At 55.6% G+C, this 19450-nt stretch overlaps 1 protein-coding gene across 1 annotated transcript; it reads right to left on the minus strand.

Moving 5' to 3' along the window:
• Positions 1-6951: 6951 nt before the first annotated feature.
• PLVAP (plasmalemma vesicle associated protein) lies at positions 6952-19117 on the minus strand. The gene is made up of 6 exons (XM_023625403.2): positions 18473-19117; positions 14490-14586; positions 13685-14394; positions 11764-11821; positions 11538-11613; positions 6952-7293 (listed from the first exon to the last, which is right to left on the minus strand). Exons 1-6 carry the CDS (start codon positions 18839-18841, stop codon positions 7287-7289), a joined length of 1317 nt encoding a protein of 438 aa, XP_023481171.1. The 5' UTR covers positions 18842-19117; the 3' UTR covers positions 6952-7286.
• Positions 19118-19450: the final 333 nt, after the last annotated feature.

Here is a 19450-nt window from a genome sequence, read left to right on the forward strand (position 1 = left end):
GTCCAATTTTTGGCATATAGTTTTTCATAGTAGTCTCTTATAATCCTTTGGATTTCTGTGGTATCCATGGTAATTTCTCTTCTTTCATTTTAAATTTTATTTATTTGAGTCTTCTCTCTTTTTTTCATAGTAAGTCTGGCTAAGGGTTTGTCAATTTTGTTTATCTTCTCAAAGAACCAGCTCTTAGTTGTTTTTTTTTTAGGACAATTAGCCCTGAGCTAACATCTGCTGCCAATCCTCCTCTTTTTGCTGAGGAAGACTGGCCCTGAGCTAACATCTGTGCCCATCTTCCTCTACTTTATATGTGGGACGCCTACCACAGCATGGCGTGCCAAGTGGTGCCATGTCCGCACCCGAGATCCAAACCAGCAAACCCCAGGCCGCTGAAGCAGAACGTGCGCACTTAACTGCTGCACCCCCAGGCTGGCCCAACCAGCTCTTAGTTTCATTGATCCTGTCTGTTGTTTTTTCAGTCTCTATTTCATTCATTTCTGCTCTAATTTTTATTATTTGCCTCCTTCTGTTGACTTTGGGCTTTGTTTCTTCTTCTTTTTCTACTAGTTCTGTTAGGTGTTGTTCAAGACTACTTATTTGAGGGACCGGCCCTGTGGCTGAGTGGTTAAGTTCGCGTGCTCCACTTCAGCAGCCCAGGGTTTTGCTGGTTCAGATCCTGGGTGTGGACATGGCACAGCTCATCAGGCTATGCTGAGGCAGCGTCCCACATAGCACAACCATAGACACTCACAACTAGAATATACAGCTATGTAATGGGGGTCTTTGGGGAGAAGAAGAAGAAGGAAAAAAAGGAATTAAAAAAAAGATTGCTTATTTGAGACTTTCCTTGTTTGTTGAGCTGGGCCCATATTGCTATGAATTTCCCTCTTAGAACCACTTTTGCTGCATCCCATAAGAGTTGGTCTGTTGTGTTTTCATTTTCATTTGTCTCCAGGTATTTTTTGATTCTCCTTTGATTTCCTCATTGATCCCATGGTTGTTCAGTAGCATGTTGTTTAGTCTCCACATATTTCTGACTTCCCCAGCTTTTTTCTTGTAGTTGGTTTCTAGTTTCGTAGCATTATGGTTGGAAAAGAGCTTGAAACAATTTCAATCTTCTTAAATTAATTGCAGCTTGCCTTGTTTCCCAACATGTGGTCTATCTTTGAGAATGTTCCACGTGCACTGGAGAGGAATGTGTGTTCTGCTGATTTTGGATGGAGTGTTCTATATACGTCTATTAGTCCATCTGCTCTAGTTTCTCATTTAGCTCCGCTATTTCCTTGTTGACTTTCTTTCTGGATGATCTGTCTGTCGATGTCAGTGGGGTGTTAAGGTCCCCTACTATTATTGTGTTGCTGTTAATATCTCCTTTTAGTTTTGTTAATAGTTGCTTTATATATTTGGGTGCTCCTATGTTGGGTGCATATATAAGTTTTATGTTCCCTTGATGGAGTGTCCCTTTCTTTTTTTAAGATTTTATTTTTCCTTTTTCTCCCCAAAGCCCCCCAGTACATAGTTGTATATATATTTTTTCAGTTGTGGCATGTGGGATGCCGCCTCAGTGTGGCTTGATGAGCAGTGCCATGTCTGTGCCCAGGATCCAAACCAACGAAACCCTGGGCAACTGCAGCGGGGTGCTCAAACTTAACCACTCAGTCATGGGGCCAGCCCCCATGGAGTGTCCCTTTTATTATTATATTGTGCCCCTCTTTGTCTCTCATTGTCTTTTTTATCTTGAAGTCTACTTTGTCTGATATAAGTTATTGCAACACCTGCTTTCTTATGTTCACTATTAGCTTGGAGTATCGTCTTCCATCCCTTCACTCTGAGCCTGTGTTGTCTTGGAGCTGAGATGTGTTTCCTGGAGGCAGCATATTGTTGGGTCTTGTTTTTTATTCCATCCCACCATTCTGTGTGTTTTGACTGGAGAATTCAATCCATGTATATTTAGAGTGATTATTGATATATGAGGCTTAATGCTGCCATTTTATCACTTGTTTTCCAGTTATTCTGTATTTCCCTTGTTTCTTTTTTTCTTTTTCCTTAAAGATTGGCACCTAGGCTAACAACTTTGCCAATCTTCCTTTTTTTTCTTTTTTTTAAGGATTGTCACCTGAGCTAACAACTGTTGCCAATCTTTTTTTTTTTTTTTCTGCTTTTTCTCCCCAAATCCCCCTGGTACATAGTTGTATATCTTAGTTGCAGGTCCTTCTAGTTGTGGCGTGTGGGTCGCCACCTCAACGTGACCTGATGAGCGGTGCCATGTCTGCGCCCAGGATCTGAACCAGCAAAACCCTGGGCCGCCGCAGCAGAGTGCTGGCCCCCTGGAGGAGGTCTTTTTACATTGATGTAATTAGGAATTCTGTAAGCTTTTTTACTTGTAATTCCAGCTCCTTCCCCCCTTTGGGAAGTTCTCTACTATTATTTCTTTGAACAATCTCTCTGCTCCTTTCTCCTCTTCTCTCTCTTGAATACCTATAGTCCTTATGTTGCATTTCCTAATTGAGTCAGATATTTCTTGGAGAATTTCCTCACTGTGTTTTAGTCTGAATTCTCTCTCCTCCTCCATCTGAAGCATTGCCATATTCCTATCCTCTAAATTGCTAATTCCATCCTCCATAATATCAGCTCTATTATTTAAGAACTCCAAACTTTTCTTTATGTCATTCATTGTTTTTCATCTCCAACATTTCTGATTGGTTTTTCTTTATAGTTTGAATCTCTTTTGTGACGAATTCCCTGTGTTCATTAGTTTTATTCCTGATTTCACTGAACTGCCTGAGTTCTCTTGTAACTCATTGAGTTATTTTCTGGTAGCTATTTTGAATTCTCTGTCATTTAAGTCGTAAGTTTCTATGTCTTCAGGATTGATTTCTGGATGTTTGTGTTTTTCCTTCTGGTCTGGAGTGTTAACACACCTCTTTATACTGTTTGATGGGGTGGGTTGTGCCATCGCGTGGTGATAGTATCTGGTTGCAGATTCCACCTGCCGCCACTGGAGGGCGGGCAGGAGCTGTGCATTCTGAGCCCACTGTGATCCCTGGCAGTTATGCCTGTCTGAGCCTGGGTCAGTCCTTGGGCCCACAGTGGCGCTGTTGACTCTCCCACTGGATGGGAGAGTAAGCACACAGGAGCTCAGGGCGGCTGTCACCTGCTTCCGCAGTCCTGCTGAGACGCGCTCCCACTTTCAGGGCCGCAGTGGTGTGGGCGCTCCAGACACGAGAGCAGTCACACGCATGCACAGGGCTGCTGGGGGGCCAGAGAGTTCACCCAGCTTTGCCACCTCCCCGGGGCAGTGCATCCCCCTTCAGGTGTGTATCTGCGTGCGTCTCACAGGCGTCCTGTTGTGCTGTGCGGGTGTCCTCCACAGATCAGTGAATGTCCATTTAGTTGTGGTTCCAAGGATGAGAGACAAAGGGAATAGCTCACTCTGCCATGTTGCTGATGTCACCCTCCAATTGTGTGTTTATTACTCTACAAATTGTCATTCCTTTTTTAACCTTGAAACTCTGCCTCTTGTATCTCAACAGTGACTCACAAACTCCCAGGGCCCTACTTTCTCTCCCAGCTTAGTCACTCCCTCACTCATTCACTCAGTGAATGTCTGTCGCACACCTTCCGGCATGGTGCACATCAGGCACAATGCTGTGGGTGTTTGTTACAGTTTTACAGACGAGGAAAGAGGCTCAGAGAAGCGCTTAGTTGCTGGAGGCACCAGCTTTGGAATTTGCACATGGGTCTGTTCGGCTCCGATTTGAGTGTGCTGTGGGCCTGCTGTGCAGTGCTGGGAACATGGGGGAACAAGCAGGCATCGCCCCTGTCCTTGTTCAAGGAGAGACACAGCTCCTGACACTGAGGTCTGATGGTGCTGTGCCAGTTTACAGTGAGGAGACCTGACCTGGTCAGGGCCTGGAGGGCAGCCTGCCCTGCAGAGGTGGCCTTTGTGCTGGTATCTGAATGGTGAGAAGAAAGAAACCAGGTGGAGGAGGCTGGTGAGAGCATCCCATGCATAAGACACAGCACCTGCAAAGGCCCTGAGGTGGGAGCATCCTGTGTGTTCAAGGAATGTGAGGTGGCCCGCGTGGCTAGAGCAGAGAGAGTGAGGGGTGGAGGAGGGAGATGAGGTGGAGGAGGAGAGGAAGGGCCTGAGCCAGGCTTGATTGGGAGACTTCTGGGGCCTGATGTGATGGTGATGAACCAGCAGAGGGCGCCGTGTTCTCCCGCAGGATGTGCCGGCATCCTCGGGTGGCGCCCTGCTGCCCTGGGGTCCCAGGGATCCCAGCTTCCACTCCCTGGTAGCATGTGAAGGTTAGCTCCCCTTGCCAAAGCCGGAAACTGAGTCTCCATTAGGGTCCGGATCTTTTCCAGAGTCAGGAAAAGATCTCCACCTCCAGGGGTTCAAGGTACGAGCTCTCAGGTGACAGGTGGCAGGTGAGCAGTGGCTGGGAGGTGGCTGCGTCCCCCGACCCTGTTTCTTCACTGACTTCATTGCAACTTGTCACTGTTCATTGATTTGTTTGCTTGTTCAACAGCTGAGGTCACCCCCAAACGGGGGACTCCTGGAGGGAAGGGCCACCCCATGAGCCGAGTCCAGGGCTGTCACCATTACTCCACTTTGCAGGAGAACAAACTGATGCCCAGAGAAGAAGAGCAATGACGGGGGTCTAGCGGGGGTGTGGGTCCAGGTGTCCTCTCTGGCGGTCCAAGGGCTCCCAGGAGGGATAAGCGCCATCTGGGTGCAGAGGAAGATGCTCTTTGGGCAGGATGCTGGGCCCTGCCCAGCTCCCCCAGGCCCTGGCACCCGGCTGGACTGAGGTCCTTGGCCACAGTCCCTTTTTTTCCAAGAAGGGTGAAGTGGTTTGTGGGAAGCAGCCATGGGGGTTATTTATAGAGGTGACAGGAAATCCCCAAAGAGCCAGGACCTCACCCAGTGTCTGGACCACAGAGTCAAGGAGGAGTCTGCCCTTGCTCGCTGACTGGTGCTCCGTGCCTGCCCGTGTCCCAGGGGGAAACACCAGCCCCTGGGAGCCAGAGTACAGCGTCAGGGCTGGAAAGAGGAAGGGATGCAAAGGCTGTACCTGGGGCATCGAGGAGGGCTGCCTGGAGGAGGGATCTCTGGGGCTGAGCCTTGGAGAAAAAAGAGTTTGTCAAGCAAGCAAAAGGCTTCTAGTCTGAGGGCACAGCACAGATGAAGAGTCAGTGAGTCTTCAGTCAGAGAATTTAACATCCTGGACGGCTGGAGACAAGGGCTGTACCGTGCGTGGGAGGAGTGGGCACAAGAGAGCTGAGGAAGTGGACTTTGTCCCCAGGGTAATGGGGAGCCACAGAAGGTATGTGAGCAGGAGAGGGATGTGGTCAGATCCCGTGATGGAAAGATCCCTCTGGACCAGCACAAACGCCATACTGGAGGCAGAGGCTGAGGTCCAGATGTTGCAGAACTGAGCCAGGGCCAGGCGTGGGGGCCTGTTCAAAGGATGATACCCTGGGATGCTCTAGCTGAAAGAGACGAACCACGGGTCAGAGACCTGTGCCAGTGTGTCTGGAGAGTTTAGAATGATTAGTAGTACACCCATTTCTCAGACGAGGAAATGGAGATTGACTGAACCAATGTTTGAAGCCAGGGATGTCTGGCTCCAAGCCCAAAGTCAGGCCTCCTGGGGTTGCTGGGACTGGCCAGCCTCAGCATCCTCCCCAGACTCTGGGCTGCCCGGGCAGTAGGCTCAGGGTCAGGGACATCCCTGCTTCCTTGGGGCCTCCAGACTGGCCTGTCTGGGCGGCCTAGTCTGGCTGACCCCCAGCCCTGGCTTGGCGGGGCCCCAGCCGAGTGTTTCCTGCAGCAGCCGCCTCTCGCCCACATTTCTGGATCCAGGAAATATCGCTCCTTTGTCCCTTCTGACTAGCCTGCCCTAAGTGTGGCGTTGCCAGCCCCGGCTCCTCGTGACTCATTCCCTCTCCGTCGGGTCCCAGGGGATGGGCTGGGAGGGAAGGGGGTGGGGGGGGAACAAGCTAGATTCTACACCACAATTATTTGGCCATTTTTCTACTCATGGCCATTTGCTTTGTTTCCTGGAGTTTTTGCTTCTTAGGAATAATGTTCCAGGAATGGCACTGCCGAGTCACAGGGTTCGTGCATTTTACTTTTATTAAATATTGCCAAAGCAGCTTCCCGAAGGGCCATGACGAGATCTGCATTTCTACCAGTCCTGTAGGAAAAGGCCCTTTTCTCAACATTTTCACCAGCAGTAGGTATTGTGGGTTTTGGAGTTTTTGTTAAAGCTTCAGTGCATGGTTGTGTAGCCTAGTTGTTAGTTTCGTTGTCTATGTGAGCTGCCTGGTTCCACAACCCGGAGACGGTCCCGGGCTGCAGCCGTAAGAGTGCCGAATCTTAACCACTAGACCACCAGGGCTGGCTCATTATTATGTTTTTTTAACTTTTTTCCCCAGTCTGCTGGGTACAGCGTGATTTCTCTGTGCTCCTTTACTGTGCTTCCCCAGCTACCCGCCAATTTAGGGACAGGCCAGCTGAAGTGCCCCAAATGCTCCCGGTGCCCTTTCTGACATCCCATCTCGCCACAAAAATGAAGCAGAAGGACCGTCCAGAGCCGCGCGCGGTCCGTTCCTGGACTCGTTTGGACGGGTGGGGGCGCCTTGCAGTGGTGTCGGTACCTTGGGGAATCTGCAAACCCGGGGAAATCAAAGCTACAAAGGGACGACCTGCTTCTTCAGCAACCGCCTCTCCAGTATCTGCCTATTGACTCTCACTCCGCCTCTCTCCTCCCAGGCGGGGACGCGCACACCTTGGGGGAAGCCGGCGTCCCCGCGGGTCCGGGTGCACGGGCTTCTGGCCTGCGGCTGGGGGAGAGCGCGCCCTGGCTTCCGTCTGCTTTCTCGCCTTTTCCCAGTCACGGCCACGTGGTGCCTTTTCAAAGCAGAAATCAGACTCTGGAGTCCTCGAACGGATCCCATAGCATTTACTGAGCGCCTAACGATTACACTGGCCACAGGCGGGGCTGGGAGGGCCCTGGGACAGCCCTCCCTGGCAGGGCCAGGAGGGCGCGGGGCGGTGCAGGGGCCGGAGGCTGTGGTGAAGGGGCGGTGGGGGCGGTGGGGGGTGCTGCGTGCGTGACGTCCCCGCCTCTGTCTGCGACGTTGCCCGGCGCGTGCGGGGGAGGCCTCGTGTGCGGCTGTGAGAGTAGCGGGCGGCGGCCGAGCGGGGGTGCAGACAGAGGACGCCGGCTCTGCAGCCGGGCGAGCCGGGGCCTCCCCCATCCTGGAGGCCTGCAGCCTCCTCAGCCACTAGGGCAGGAAGGAGACAGGAATACAATAGTCAGACAGACGGAAGGACAAACCTCGCCTTCACCCCCTCCTTCCCCGGGCCCCTTCTTGCCCCCAAGAAGCCTAAGGCTCCTTTGGGTTCAACCTCCCCTTAGACTTCTACCTGTTGAGCCTCTCTGGGACGGTGGACAGAGATGTGTGCCTCCTCATTATTCAGATGAAGAGACTGAGGTTCAGAGAGGACACCTCCTGTGCTACAGGCCTCTGCTGCAGTCTGTCTGACTCTCCTTTGCTCCTTAAGGCCCTAAGGATCCTAGGAGTTTGCCCCAAAGGCCCTGGCTCCCCCAACCCCAGGCAGGGCCTCAGTCTCCCTCTTTTGTTTACACAGAACTGACCTAGGGGCGGCCCCTCACTCATTCCCAGGAGGGTTTTTCTAATGGGCCTGCCCCTGCTCACATGCTCTCCATGGCTCCCCAGTGCCCAAGCCAGATCCTCTCTATCTGACATTCAAGGCTCCACCCACTCTGCCCCCACCAGGCCTCCCTGTCAGGGACTCAAACCCTGCCAAAGTCCTTTGAAATTCCCCGCGCCGTCGCTGGCCTCCCCGTCTGGTCCCCGCCTCTGCAGAAGGCACCGCTGTCCGGAATGCCCTTCCCCTCCTCGGCCAGGGAAGGTTCTGTGAGGGGTCAGGGGTTGGCGCAGAGGCTGCTTCCTGGTGGGGGAGGGGGCCTCCGCCAAGGCCCGCTTCCGCTGCCCCTCCCTTCCTTCCCGCTCTTCCCTGGGGCCCCAGCCGGCTCACGTTCCTCGGCTCTGCCCAGCCACCCCCCCCCCCCCCCCCCCACCCCCCACCCCCCCCCCCCCCGCCCCCGCTCCAGCCTCTGTCCTGGACCACGATTCACCCGGCCCCCCACCCGCCAGCCCTGACGTGTGTTCTTCACTCACTCCTGCCCAACAGCCTGCGAGGGAGGGGGGGGGTCCCTGGGCGTCTTTCAGAGACTGGGGCTCCTAGGTCCCCATCATCGCCTGCCCTGGCCAGTGTAGTCGCCTGTGCCCTGGTCTGGCCTCCCTCCTTCACCCCCATAGCGATCAGAAGGCGCCTGTGAACATGAGTCAGGTCAGGTCCTCCTCTGCGCACAGTCACAAGGCCCTGCCTGATCTACCGGTCGCCTCCCTGACCTCATCTCCTTGAACTCTGCCCCTCGGTCACTCTGCTCCAGCCGCACTGGCCTCCTCATTCAAATTCCCCAAGTCTGTTGTCCTGCCTCAGGGCCTTTGCATGGGCTGTGCTGGCTGCCTGGTGCACCCTTCCCGGGATAACCCCCATGGCTCCTCCTTCATCTCCTTTAAGTGTCTGCTCAGGTGTCACCCTCCGTCAGGGAGGGAAGGCAGCCCTGGCCACCGGTGGAAAATTCCAGCCTCCTACACTCCCCTATCCATTTTCTGTCTCCCATCAGCAAGGGGCCTTATCAGGGCTCTTGGATCTGGTCCATCACCTGTCTCCCCCACCAGACAGCCGCACGAGGGCGCAAGGTTCTGCGCCTCGTTCCTTGGTGGCGTCAGCACCCAGTGGCTGCTCAGTACATACGGGTTGAATGAACACGGGAATCGTAAGAGGGATGGAGGGCGCTGAGCTGAGCGACACTGAGCCGGCTCAGAGCCAGGCCTGGACACCCGTCTCAGCCCTCCACACTGCAGCTCTTGCCACCTCCAGCCACACAGCCCCTAAACTGATATTTACCTAACATTTGTCTCCATATCACCTGTGTGGGTTTTCTTTTGTTTTGTTTTCTGCTGGGAAAGATTGGCCCCGAGCTAACATCTGTTGCCAATCTTCCTCTCTTTTTCTTCTTTCCCTCCCCAAAGCCCCAGTGCATACTTTTATGTGTGTTTCTTAAATAAATTGATTGCCAAAGGACACTCAGTAAAGGAAAGCTGGTGCGCTGGCCACCAAGAGGAAGTGACTTAAAAATGTTCACTTGAAAAGCAAGACCGTGCAGTGGAGTCCGGCTGGCACGGGCCCTGGTCTGCCTGGCCTAATGGGCGTGGGGGCTGCGGGGGCTGCAGGGTGCAGGGTGCCGCTCCAGGTGCAGAAGGAGTAAGAGAGGAAAAGGCGCCGATTCTCTGGATCTGGGGCCAGGCGGTTTGATGCCGCCGGGGGCCTGGCCCTACTGGGCGAATCTGGACTCTCAGCCCCAGGGCTGCCCAGGGAGGGGCTGGTGGAGCCGGGACTTGACCCCAGAGCCCGTGGCCCTGGGCCTGCTTGTCCCTGCCCGTCTCGCAGGGGCAGGCAAACCCAGGCTGGAGCCCAGCGGCCGAGGCCGTCCTGCACCCCCGCAGAGAGAGGCAGGGCCCAGAGAGGCTCAAGCATGAATTGTTTTCTCGCCTCCGGCAGGGATGTCATGGGGTAAACAATGTCAAGAGCTTCCCCGTCCTTGTCCTCGTCCTCGGCAGGGACCGGGACAGACCTGGGCTGGGAGCCTGGCTCCAGCTCTGACTCGCTGACGCACGACCCAGGCTAATCACTTCCCTGGGGCCTCAGTTTCCTCCTCTGAGAAATGGACTAATAATAGAACCTCCTTCCTTGCCACGATGGCTTCAGGCCAAGATGGAGAGAGGGAAACCGCCTGGAGCAGGATCTTCTCCAGGGGCTGCCTGAAGTGAGGGACTCCTCCTCCCCAGGCAGAGCCATTCAGGATGATGGGACCAGTTCCAAGAGGGGGTGAGCTCCCCTTCAGAGGGGGTATGTAAGAAGAGGTCTAGATGGAGCCGGATGTGGAGACCCTGGGAAGTTGGCAAAGGACCTCAGGAAGTCTGTCTGGCCCCAAGGCCTGCGTTTAGCACCCTGAGGCTGAAATGCAGCCAGGCTGACGTTAGCCTGGTGGCACAGCCGGTGAAGGCACAGGCTTGGTGTCAGAGGGATTGGACTCAAAGTCCTGGGTGCCTCCCTGAGCCTCAGGTCCTACACCGCAAATGGGAACGTCAGTGCCTGACTCAGATCAGCGGTGTGGGCCTGAACGGGAGCGTGGCCACGACCTGGAGGGGTCACAGGATGTCCTCGGGGTGGTGGCCTGAGTCACCTTCGCTGTGATCCACAGGCTGTGTTCCAATGGATGACTGAGCCCTGGGGGGTGGTTAGGGGGGCACAGGCCTCGAGCCATGACCAGAGGGTGTGCCGGGCACCCCTGATGCTCCCCGCTGAGGCCCCCAGCCTCTTGCTCCAGCCATTTGTGGACAGCAATTTACAGTTGGCAAAGTGTCTCCAATGCTCTTGGTTTCAGAGGTCTCCTATTTTTTTTTTTATTTCTTGAGGAAGATTAGCCCTGAGCGCTGCTGCCAATCCTCCTCTTTTTGCTGAGGAAGACTGGCCCTGAGCTAACATCCGTGCCCATCCTCCTCTACTTTATATGTGGGACGCCTGCCACAGCATGGCTTGATGAGCGGTGCCACATCCACACCCAGGATCCGAACCCGCAAACCCCGGGCCACTGAAATGGAATGCACGCACCCAACCACTATGCCACTGGGCCGGCCCCAAGGCTTCCTATTTTTGTACGGGTAGAAAGTGAGGCTCAGAGGGGTGGGGTGAGAAGCCCAGGGTCACTCTCGGACGCTGCCCTGGCTCCTTCCCTTCCTCCTCTCCAGCCACCCTCCCCCACCCTGGTCCGGCCTCTGGGCCTTTGCCCCAGCTGTTCTTGCTGCCTGGAACACTGTTCCTGCTGCCCTCCCCCAGGCCAGCTCCTGCCTATCTTCCAGCTTAAAGGTCCCCACCTCACCGAGGCCCTCCCTTGCCTATCTGCAATCCAGTTGCCTAGGTTCATGTCCCAGCTCTGCCACTCCCTGGCTGGGTTACCTGGGGCAGGATACACACCCTCTCTGTGCCTCACTTTCCTCCTCTGGCAAGTGAGGATTACAGTAACTCGCCCACTGACTGGATTGTGAGGATTAAATGAGTTAATAGTGCAGGGAGCTTAGAACTGTATTGAGCTCACAGTAAGCGCCTAATAATTGTAGGCTCTTGGTCACCCTTCTTATCCTGGCTCCTTCATTGTCTCTCTTGCACACTACTCAGGGGGTTTCATGAGTAGAACTGTGTGTGTCCTGGTCACTGCTGTGTCCCCAGGGCCCAGCCTAGGCCCTGGTATTACAGCAGGTGCTTAATTAAGGGAGCAGCAAGTGCGAGATGTGCCTTCCTCCATCCCTAGTCCTGTCCCCAGCCTGGTCAGAAGCCCTGAGACTGAACGGTCTCAGCCTGCCCAGTGCCTCACCTGGCTGCAGCGCTGCCCAGAGAGGGCCGCTGGGACTCCAGGATCCTCCTCTTGAACTCCTCCAGGACAGCTGGGTCTGCCGAGAGAGGGAGGTCTCAGGCCCCAGCAACTGCCTCAGTAGCCCCCGCCCCTGGGCTAGGGATGGTCCGGCAGGCTGGAGAACAGGCCTGGGCTGGGATACAGCTGGAAGGAACCCCCCTTCGTGGCTCGGCCCTCCGTCACTCACCGATGGGCTGGGGGTTGGGAGCAGGACCCACAGGTCTCGGCGCAGGCATCGGCTGCGACTGTGGGAAGAATGGTGGGGGCAGGTTGGCAGAAGCTGGGACCCCTGAACCCGAGTGCCAGGGAGCCTTCTGCCCTCTGCCCTCGGAGACCTGGGTCTGGGGTCCTTCCAGGGCAGAGGAACAGACACCCTTGGAGAAGGGTACACCTGATAACGGATGGATGGTCACCTGCACCCACCTGCCCTCAAGTGACTGGGGACTCCAGCGTCTGGCTTCCAGTGGCAGCCCCCCAGAGACTCGACTCTGCCGGGCTGGCCTGCCTCGGTCTCCTCAGCACCATCTTGACCCCGATCCATGACCCCAGCTGAGTCCATCCCCCCAACCCAGCCCCGCTGCGGACTGAAGCCGCCCCACGCTGCAAACCAGCTGGACCTCGATCATTCACGCCGGCCCTCAGACAGGCCTGAGCGAACCCCCAAACCGGAATCAGAGCCCGTTCTCGACTCTGTCACCTAAAGTCTGTTTCCCATATGAAAACAGAGCCTTCCTGAGAATCAAGCCCCAACCTAAGCCCCATCCCAATGGCAAACCTGCTCTGACCATAACTTTAGACCTTTGGCCCCAACTCATTCTCTAGACCCGGCTGTTATGAAAAATCCAGCCCCAACTCCATAACCCAGCCCCAGCCCTGGGCTCCACCACGGCCACGCACAAGCACCTTTCCAATGCCACCCGCAACCCCAGCTCAGACCAGACCCCAGCTTCTGTCTGAAATGGGACCTAACCCAGCCCCACCCCAAGATCAGCATCCACACAGCTTCTACTCTAGACTCAGCCTTGACCCTCACCCCAACCCCAACATATCCCCACCCTAACCCAAGGCTGCCTAATCCTTCACCTCAAATACATCCCAACGCCAGCCGAGCTCAACCTGAACCAGACACCCTAAACCCAACCCAACCTCAACTCCTAGCTTACGGCCAGGCCAACGCCATCCCGATGCCAACGCCCGTGAAACCCTAAATCCACTCTTGGCCCTAACTTCTAATCACCTCTAGACCCGCCAGCCATCGGCACCCTCCTCAGCTTCAACTCTAGTTTCAATGCTTCCACTCAACCCAACCCCAAAGCCACTGACACCCAACCCGACACTCAACAGCCGCTCTGTGTGCGACTCCTGACCCAACTTTAACCTCTCCTCACAGTCCGAACCCCAAGCTCGACCCCAGTTCTAAGACTCACGAAGTCCTAGACAAAACCCCAAACTTAACCCAGACCAACCCTAGATACAGCAGTCGCCCAGGACTCACCTGGACCCAGTCATAAACCCGAGTTCCAGGTCTACACCAACCTTCCTCAAGACCCGCCTTAACCCAACGTCACCCCCGACCTAACCCAGTGCCTTCAGCTCAGTCAAACACACGCCAACCCTGACGCCAGCCCGCGCTGAGTCCCTAATCCTGAACCTGAACCAATTTTGAGGCCCTCTAGCTGCCCAAAACTCCACGCCAGTCTTAATGCCAACAAAGTCCTACATTAATACACAACCACAATCCTAAAGGCAGCCCTGGGCGCTCCAGCCGCCCACGTGCGATCCCAGCCTCAGGGCTAAGTCCACCCTCAGTGCCTCAAGTCAACCGGACCCCAAAGCTCCTGAAATCCTAGATTTGCTGCCACTCAACCCCGGACCCAACTGCCGCCTGACCTCCGACTCCGCTCTTAACTCCACATCCTTTCTCAGTGCTGACCCCATTCCAAGCTCTGCCCCAAGCCTAATGGCGGGGAAACTCAGCGGGTCCTAACGACCTGACCTAGACTAGGAGGCTGACTTCAAGTGAGGAGCAAACCCAGTTCAACATCACCACCACCTCAGCCTCCAGACCGGCTCCCCGTGCAGCCTGCGTCCGCGGCCCCCCAGCCCACCTTGGCCTTGATGCAGGTGTCCAAGGCTGAGCTGCTGACGGCCAGCTGCATCTTCAGCTGCTCCGCCTCCCGTTTCTTCTCCTCCAGCAACTTGGCCAGGTTGTCTCGCTCCTTCCGCAGCGCCGCCTTCTCCTCCAGCACCAGCTGGGTCTGCCGGGTGCATTCGGCCTGGAGCTTGGCCTCCCGGGCCTGAGCCTCCTTCTCTGCCTTCCCCTTGGCCTCCTGACTGGCCCGCAGGCCCCGCTCAGCCTCCAGCTTCTGGCGCTTGAGGTCCGAGTTCTCGCGGGCCACGCTGTTGATGCCAGCCCGCAGGCTCCGGGCCAGCTCCTCCGCCTTGGTGCTCATGATGGTGGGCAAGTGGTCGCAGGTCCTCCGGATGGACGCCAGTTCCGGGTTGATGGGATGGTACAGGCTGTAGCCCATGTCGAGGGTGCGCGGGATGATGGAGTCTTTCCAGAGGGTGCGCAGTTCCGTCTCCAGCTTGTCCTTGTCCAGCGGGAGGCAGTGGGCCTGCACCATCAGCAGCTGCTCCTCGGCCAGCTGTCGCTCCTGCTGCTGCTGCTCCCGGGCCTTGCCACACTCGGCCAGCTGCTCCTCCACGGCTTGCTTGCTCCGCACTAACTCCTCCTTCTCCTTGGTGCACACCACCTTCTCCTTTGCCAGCTCCACCTCCAGCGTCTTGATCTTCTGGTTCAGCGTGAGAGCCAAGGCTATGGGTACAAGACAGTAAGACTCAGGAAGGTTGGGCACTACCCAGAGATGGCAGGGAGCCCCCACCCAACTCTCCGCCTCCCCGCCCCCTCACCGTCACAGCTCTTGTTAGTTTCCTTGAGTTGTTCTCCGCACTGCTTCTCACTCAAGATGATGGCAGCCATGTACCGCTGGTTGGTCACGTAGATCATCTATCCGGATGGGACACCGGGCAGAGCTCAGAGGCTGGCCCCCGGGGGTCCCCCTGCCCCCAGGCTGCCCAGACCCTCCAGGCTGGGGCCCCGGATCCTGCACCCAGGTGGCCTAGTTCATGAGGGTGTGGCTCCTGTATGAGGGATGCTGGTCTGATCTTCAAAGTTTGTTACAGTGAATTGGATTTGGCAACAAAAGGGAACAGAGCACTGATACACGCTACAACTTGGATGAACCTTGAAAATATTAATTCACATTTACAGTCAAGTAATGGCTGACAAGGATGCTGTAATGGGCTGTTGTGTGCCCCCTCAAATTCGTATGTTGACGTCCTAACCCCCAGGACCTCAGCATGTTACTGCATTTGGAGATAGACCATCCGAGAGGTAATTAAGGTAAAATGAGGTCAGCTCGATGGGCCCTGATCCAACGCGCCTCGCGTCTTTATAAGAGGCAGTTTGGACACGGACCTGCATGGAGGGGAGAAGATGTGAAGACAGAGAGAAGACGGCAGCTGCTAGCCAAGGAGACGCCTGAACGGGTCCTGCCCTCAAGGCCCCCAGAAGGAACCAACCCTGCTGACGTCGTGATGTTGTACGTGTGTGAAAATACATTCCTGTTGTGTAAGCCGCCCGATTCGTGGTGCTCTGTTAAGGCAGCCCCAGCAGACTGACACAGGCGCCAAGATCATCCCCCTGGGGAAAGAAGAGTCTTTTCAACAAACGATGATGGCACAGCTGGATCTTCACACGCGGAATCATGAAGGTGGACCTGCCTCACACCATATACAAAACCTAGGTCAGAATGGATCCAAGACCTAAACGTAAGAGCTAACACTACAGCTCTGTAGAAGGAAACATAGGTGTGAACTCTGCACGAGCTTGAATTTGGCCGTGGTTTCTTAGATACAACACCAAAAGTACAAGCAACCAAAGAGAAGGAGAAACAGATAAACTGGATTTCATCAAAATTGAAAACTTGTGTGCTTCAAAGGATACCGACAAGAAAGGGAAAAGACAGCCCACAGATGGGGAAAAATATTTGCAAATCACATATCTGATGACGGGACTAGTTTCCGGAATATATGAAAGTAAACTCCTACAATTCGATAATAAAAAGACAACCCAATTGCAAAGTGGGCAAAGCATCTGAATAGACATGTCTCCAAAGAAGACAAACAGATGGCCCGGAAGCCATAGGAAGACAGCCACTGTCATCAGTCATCAGGAAATGCACCTCAGAACCACAGGAGATGCCACCGCACATCCCCCAGGATGGCTATGAATAAAACCAAAAGCGGGAATGGACAGTAACAACTGTCGGTGAGGACGTGGAGAGGCAGCATTCTCAGACAGAGCTGGTGGGAATGCACAAACGGGGCGGCCGCTGTGGAAAACAGCTCTGCAGGCCGTCAAAAAGTTAAACATCGAATTACACTATGACCCAGCAGTTCCACTCCTAGGGGTAGACCGAAAGAAACGGAAGCATGTGTCCATGCGATCTTGCACCCAAATGTTCACAGCAGCATCAATCACAATCACCAAAATTGCGGCAACAACCCAAGTGTCCATCAACGGGTGAATGGATAAACACAGTGTGCTCCACCCACACAGTGGAATATTACTCAGCCGTAAACAGGAATGGAGCTCTGACGTACGCCAGTGTGGATGAACCTTGGAGACATCATGTTGAGGAAGAGAAGCCAGACACACAAGACCATACAGGGCATGACTCAATCTAGATGAAATATCTAGAACAAGCAAATCCATAGAGACAGAAAGCAGACTGGTGGCTGCTGGGGGCTGGGGGAGCGGGAAGGTGGAGTGACTGCTAACTGGCGTGGGGTTTCTTCTTGGGGTGACTGGGATGCTCTGAGATTAATTGTGACGATGGTTGCACAACTCTGTGAATGTACTAAAAATCATTGACCTGTGCACTTTAAGTGGGTAAAGTGTAAGGCGCACAAATTAGATCTCAATGAAGCTGTTTTGTAAAGTTTGCACAATTCAACAAAGGCTGTGCCTTCCAAACTGTGGAACAGAACCCTCTGCAGAAACATATCAAGTACAGACGTGAAGAATGCCAAGGGTCTGCCTTTCTGCCCCTCCTTGTCCTTCCTCCTTGGAAGCTGGCCCTGTGCTAATGCGCTGGGTGTGAGGGAGGCCAGAAATAGCCTGGGAGTTCCAGCGACTTCTGCTTTCAGAAGTCTCAGCCATAGAGAGGAAGACCTGCAGATGCAGAAAAGTGACTTGGATCCAAACACGACGTGGGAAAGAGGTTTTCTTCTAGTTGGAGGAGAGGACAAAGGGGGCCCAGGATGCTGCTTCCGCCACCCTGACACGAAAACCACTGAGTTCAACTCTCCTTTCTCTTCCAGGGTCTCAAGGTCAGAAATGCAGTTGCATTTGCAGAAAATTTAAGAAAAATCACATTTCTCAGTACCACCAGAACTGGGCAAAGACCAAGATTCATCTGCTACTGCTACTGCTATCAGACACACGGGGCTGCCCTGGCAGGGGCAGAACCTGCTTCTCGGCATCAGCGACCTCCTGGGGGGGCAGGGACATGCAGCCAGGACCCTGAGGAGCCCCAGGGCCCCTGGAGAAAACCCTGAGAGGTTCTAGCACAGAGGAATCTGTGAACTCAAAGGGGCAAAAAAAGCTATGATTTTCAAATTTTAAAGTTGTAAAGATCTAGATTCTTAGATTTCTAATATTCTGTGATGGGGGAGTCCAGGATTCTGGGATGCGTGTGAGAGGCTAAAACTTTATTATCCTGGCATTCCTCAGGGCTCCTGGACCGGATGGCCGCGCGCATCCTGGAAGGTCCCAGCAGGCCAATTCCCGGGAACTGAGAAGTCTGAGGGGCTCACCCTGGCCTGGGGGGTACCTGGCCCTGCTCTGGGGTCTGAGGGGGGACCTGCGCCATTCTGGGCATCTGAGGAGGCACTCACCCGATTCTGGGGATCTGGGGGGTGCTTGCCCTGCCCTGGGGCCTGAAGGGGGAGACACAGCCCCTTCCTGGGCAAGTCTGAGGGGGGCATGCACATCCTTCCTGCCCAGTGAGGGGGGATGGGTGGGCTGAAGCCCAGAAGAGGCCTTTCCTTCCCACTGTCCCCAGCCCTAGCCGGCCAGGACAGCTCCTGTGGGAGAAATCGAGGCTGCCCCCGCCCAACCTTCCCTCCCCCGTCCCCCCAGCTCTCCCCTCATCCCAGCCGAGGGCTGAGGAGGGGCCCCTCTCCTCAGTGTCTCCCGGCAGCAGGACCTCCCAGAGGAACCGTGCTGTGAGAACACAGGCAACTGTCGAGTGGGTTTGACAGGAGCTGGGGGTGTGAGGGGTGGCCGTCTCCGTGAGACCTGGGCTGCTTGCATCTGTCCCCTGGGGAAAGCGCCCCTCTCTCAGAGCTCTGTGTGCCTGTCGGCAAAAGGGTTGAGAGCATGCCCCCTCCCGGGAGTCGATGATGACATAACATTTCTAAAGCAGATGCCCAGCATGAGGCAAATATGAGCCGTTCATACTTATTATTACTGAGTCAGAACCAAACGCTCTGAGTCTTTATTTAGCTAGTTCTTACTGGCAGCTAGCATGTGCTGGCACATTCTGGATGCTTCATGCATGTTCAGTCACGGGCCAGGCCTGTTAACAGGATGCCCAGTTAAACTTGAATTCCAGACAGACAACGAATAATTCTTTTTAGTATCAGTATATCCCAAATATTGCATGAGATATACTTTAACAAAACAGGCACTGCTCATCTACATGGACTCCTCATGCAAAACGCAGGGTCTGGGCTGCCCCCAGCTCATGGATGAGGAAACTGAAGCTCAGAGAGGTGATGTGACTTGCCCCGGGGCCCCAGGGTGAGTGTCTGGCCCGCAGCCTTACCAGCTCGGCCTGGCACTGGCGGAAGCTGGCGTTGATTCGGTCCAGGTCACGGCGGCTCGTCATCAGCCTCTGCATGAGGGTGTCCCTGGCGCCAGCAGTGATGTTGAGCTCCTTCGACAGGTTGGCCTGGGTGGCGGTCAGCCCCAGCACCTGGCTGTACAGGCTCCCGGCGCGGCGCTCGGTGGCCTGCAGGTTGGACTCGGTGCCCACGTGCACGTTGCCATAGACCATGAAGAGGACGAGGCCCAGGATGATGAGGGACTGGATGAGCGAGACGAAGAGAAAGAAGTAGCGAAGGTAGTACCAGCAGCCCCTCGGGCCGCCCCCCGCCCGCGCATACGGTCCCCCGCGCTCCATGGCCAGCCCCATCTGCCCGGCGCGCTGGCCCTGCCGCGGTCGCCTCGCCCTCCGGGCCGCCGCAGGGGGGTGTTTATATTACTCCTCTTAATACTTCCTCTGCCTGGCTCCTTCCTGGCCGGGAGGAAACGGGGGCTGTGGGTTATCACAACACTCCCACCCGGGCTGTGAAGGGCGGGCGGGCGGGGCGCCGCCGGGCTCTCCGCCCCTCCTCCTCGGCCTCTCTGAGCCTCAGTTTCTCCGCGGCCCTTGCGCTGTGCCGGGCGCTGTTCTCAGCACTTGCCGTCTATCATCCCACGTCATCGTCCCGTCGAGCGGCCGGGGAAACTGAGGCCCAGCGAGGAGAAAGGGCCGCCCCGCGAGAAGGGGTCTCGCGCCTTTGGTCCACAGAGCCGGATGCCCTCCCGCCGGTGGCTCGAGGCGCGCCCCTCGCAGGCGCTGCTCGCTCGCTGTCCCCCTGCCCGCCGCTAGCCAGGCGCTCCCCAGGGGCTCCGGCCGGGGCAGCCGCGGGAGCTCGCTGACTGACCGGCTCTGTCTGCCTCAGTTTCCCCTCTGTGGGACGGGCATGCCTGGGGCGCAGTGCCAGGGACGGGCTGTGGAAGGGGTTCGCTGTGGTCGCCG

Source organism: Equus caballus, chromosome 21 (assembly GCF_041296265.1).
Source record: "Equus caballus isolate H_3958 breed thoroughbred chromosome 21, TB-T2T, whole genome shotgun sequence".
Lineage (NCBI taxonomy): Eukaryota > Metazoa > Chordata > Mammalia > Perissodactyla > Equidae > Equus > Equus caballus.

What these genes read in the sequence shown, in the direction of transcription:
- PLVAP (XM_023625403.2), bottom strand. Translation starts at nt 18,841, where the DNA reads ATGGGGCTGGCCATGGAGCGCGGGGGACCGTATGCGCGGGCGGGGGGC. An exon ending in AACTAACAAGAGCTGTGACG is followed by an intron (nt 14,395 to 14,489) that starts GTGAGGGGGCGG and finishes TTGTACCCATAG; the next exon opens with CCTTGGCTCTCACGCTGAAC. An exon ending in ACACCTGCATCAAGGCCAAG is followed by an intron (nt 11,822 to 13,684) that starts GTGGGCTGGGGG and finishes TTCTTCCCACAG; the next exon opens with TCGCAGCCGATGCCTGCGCC.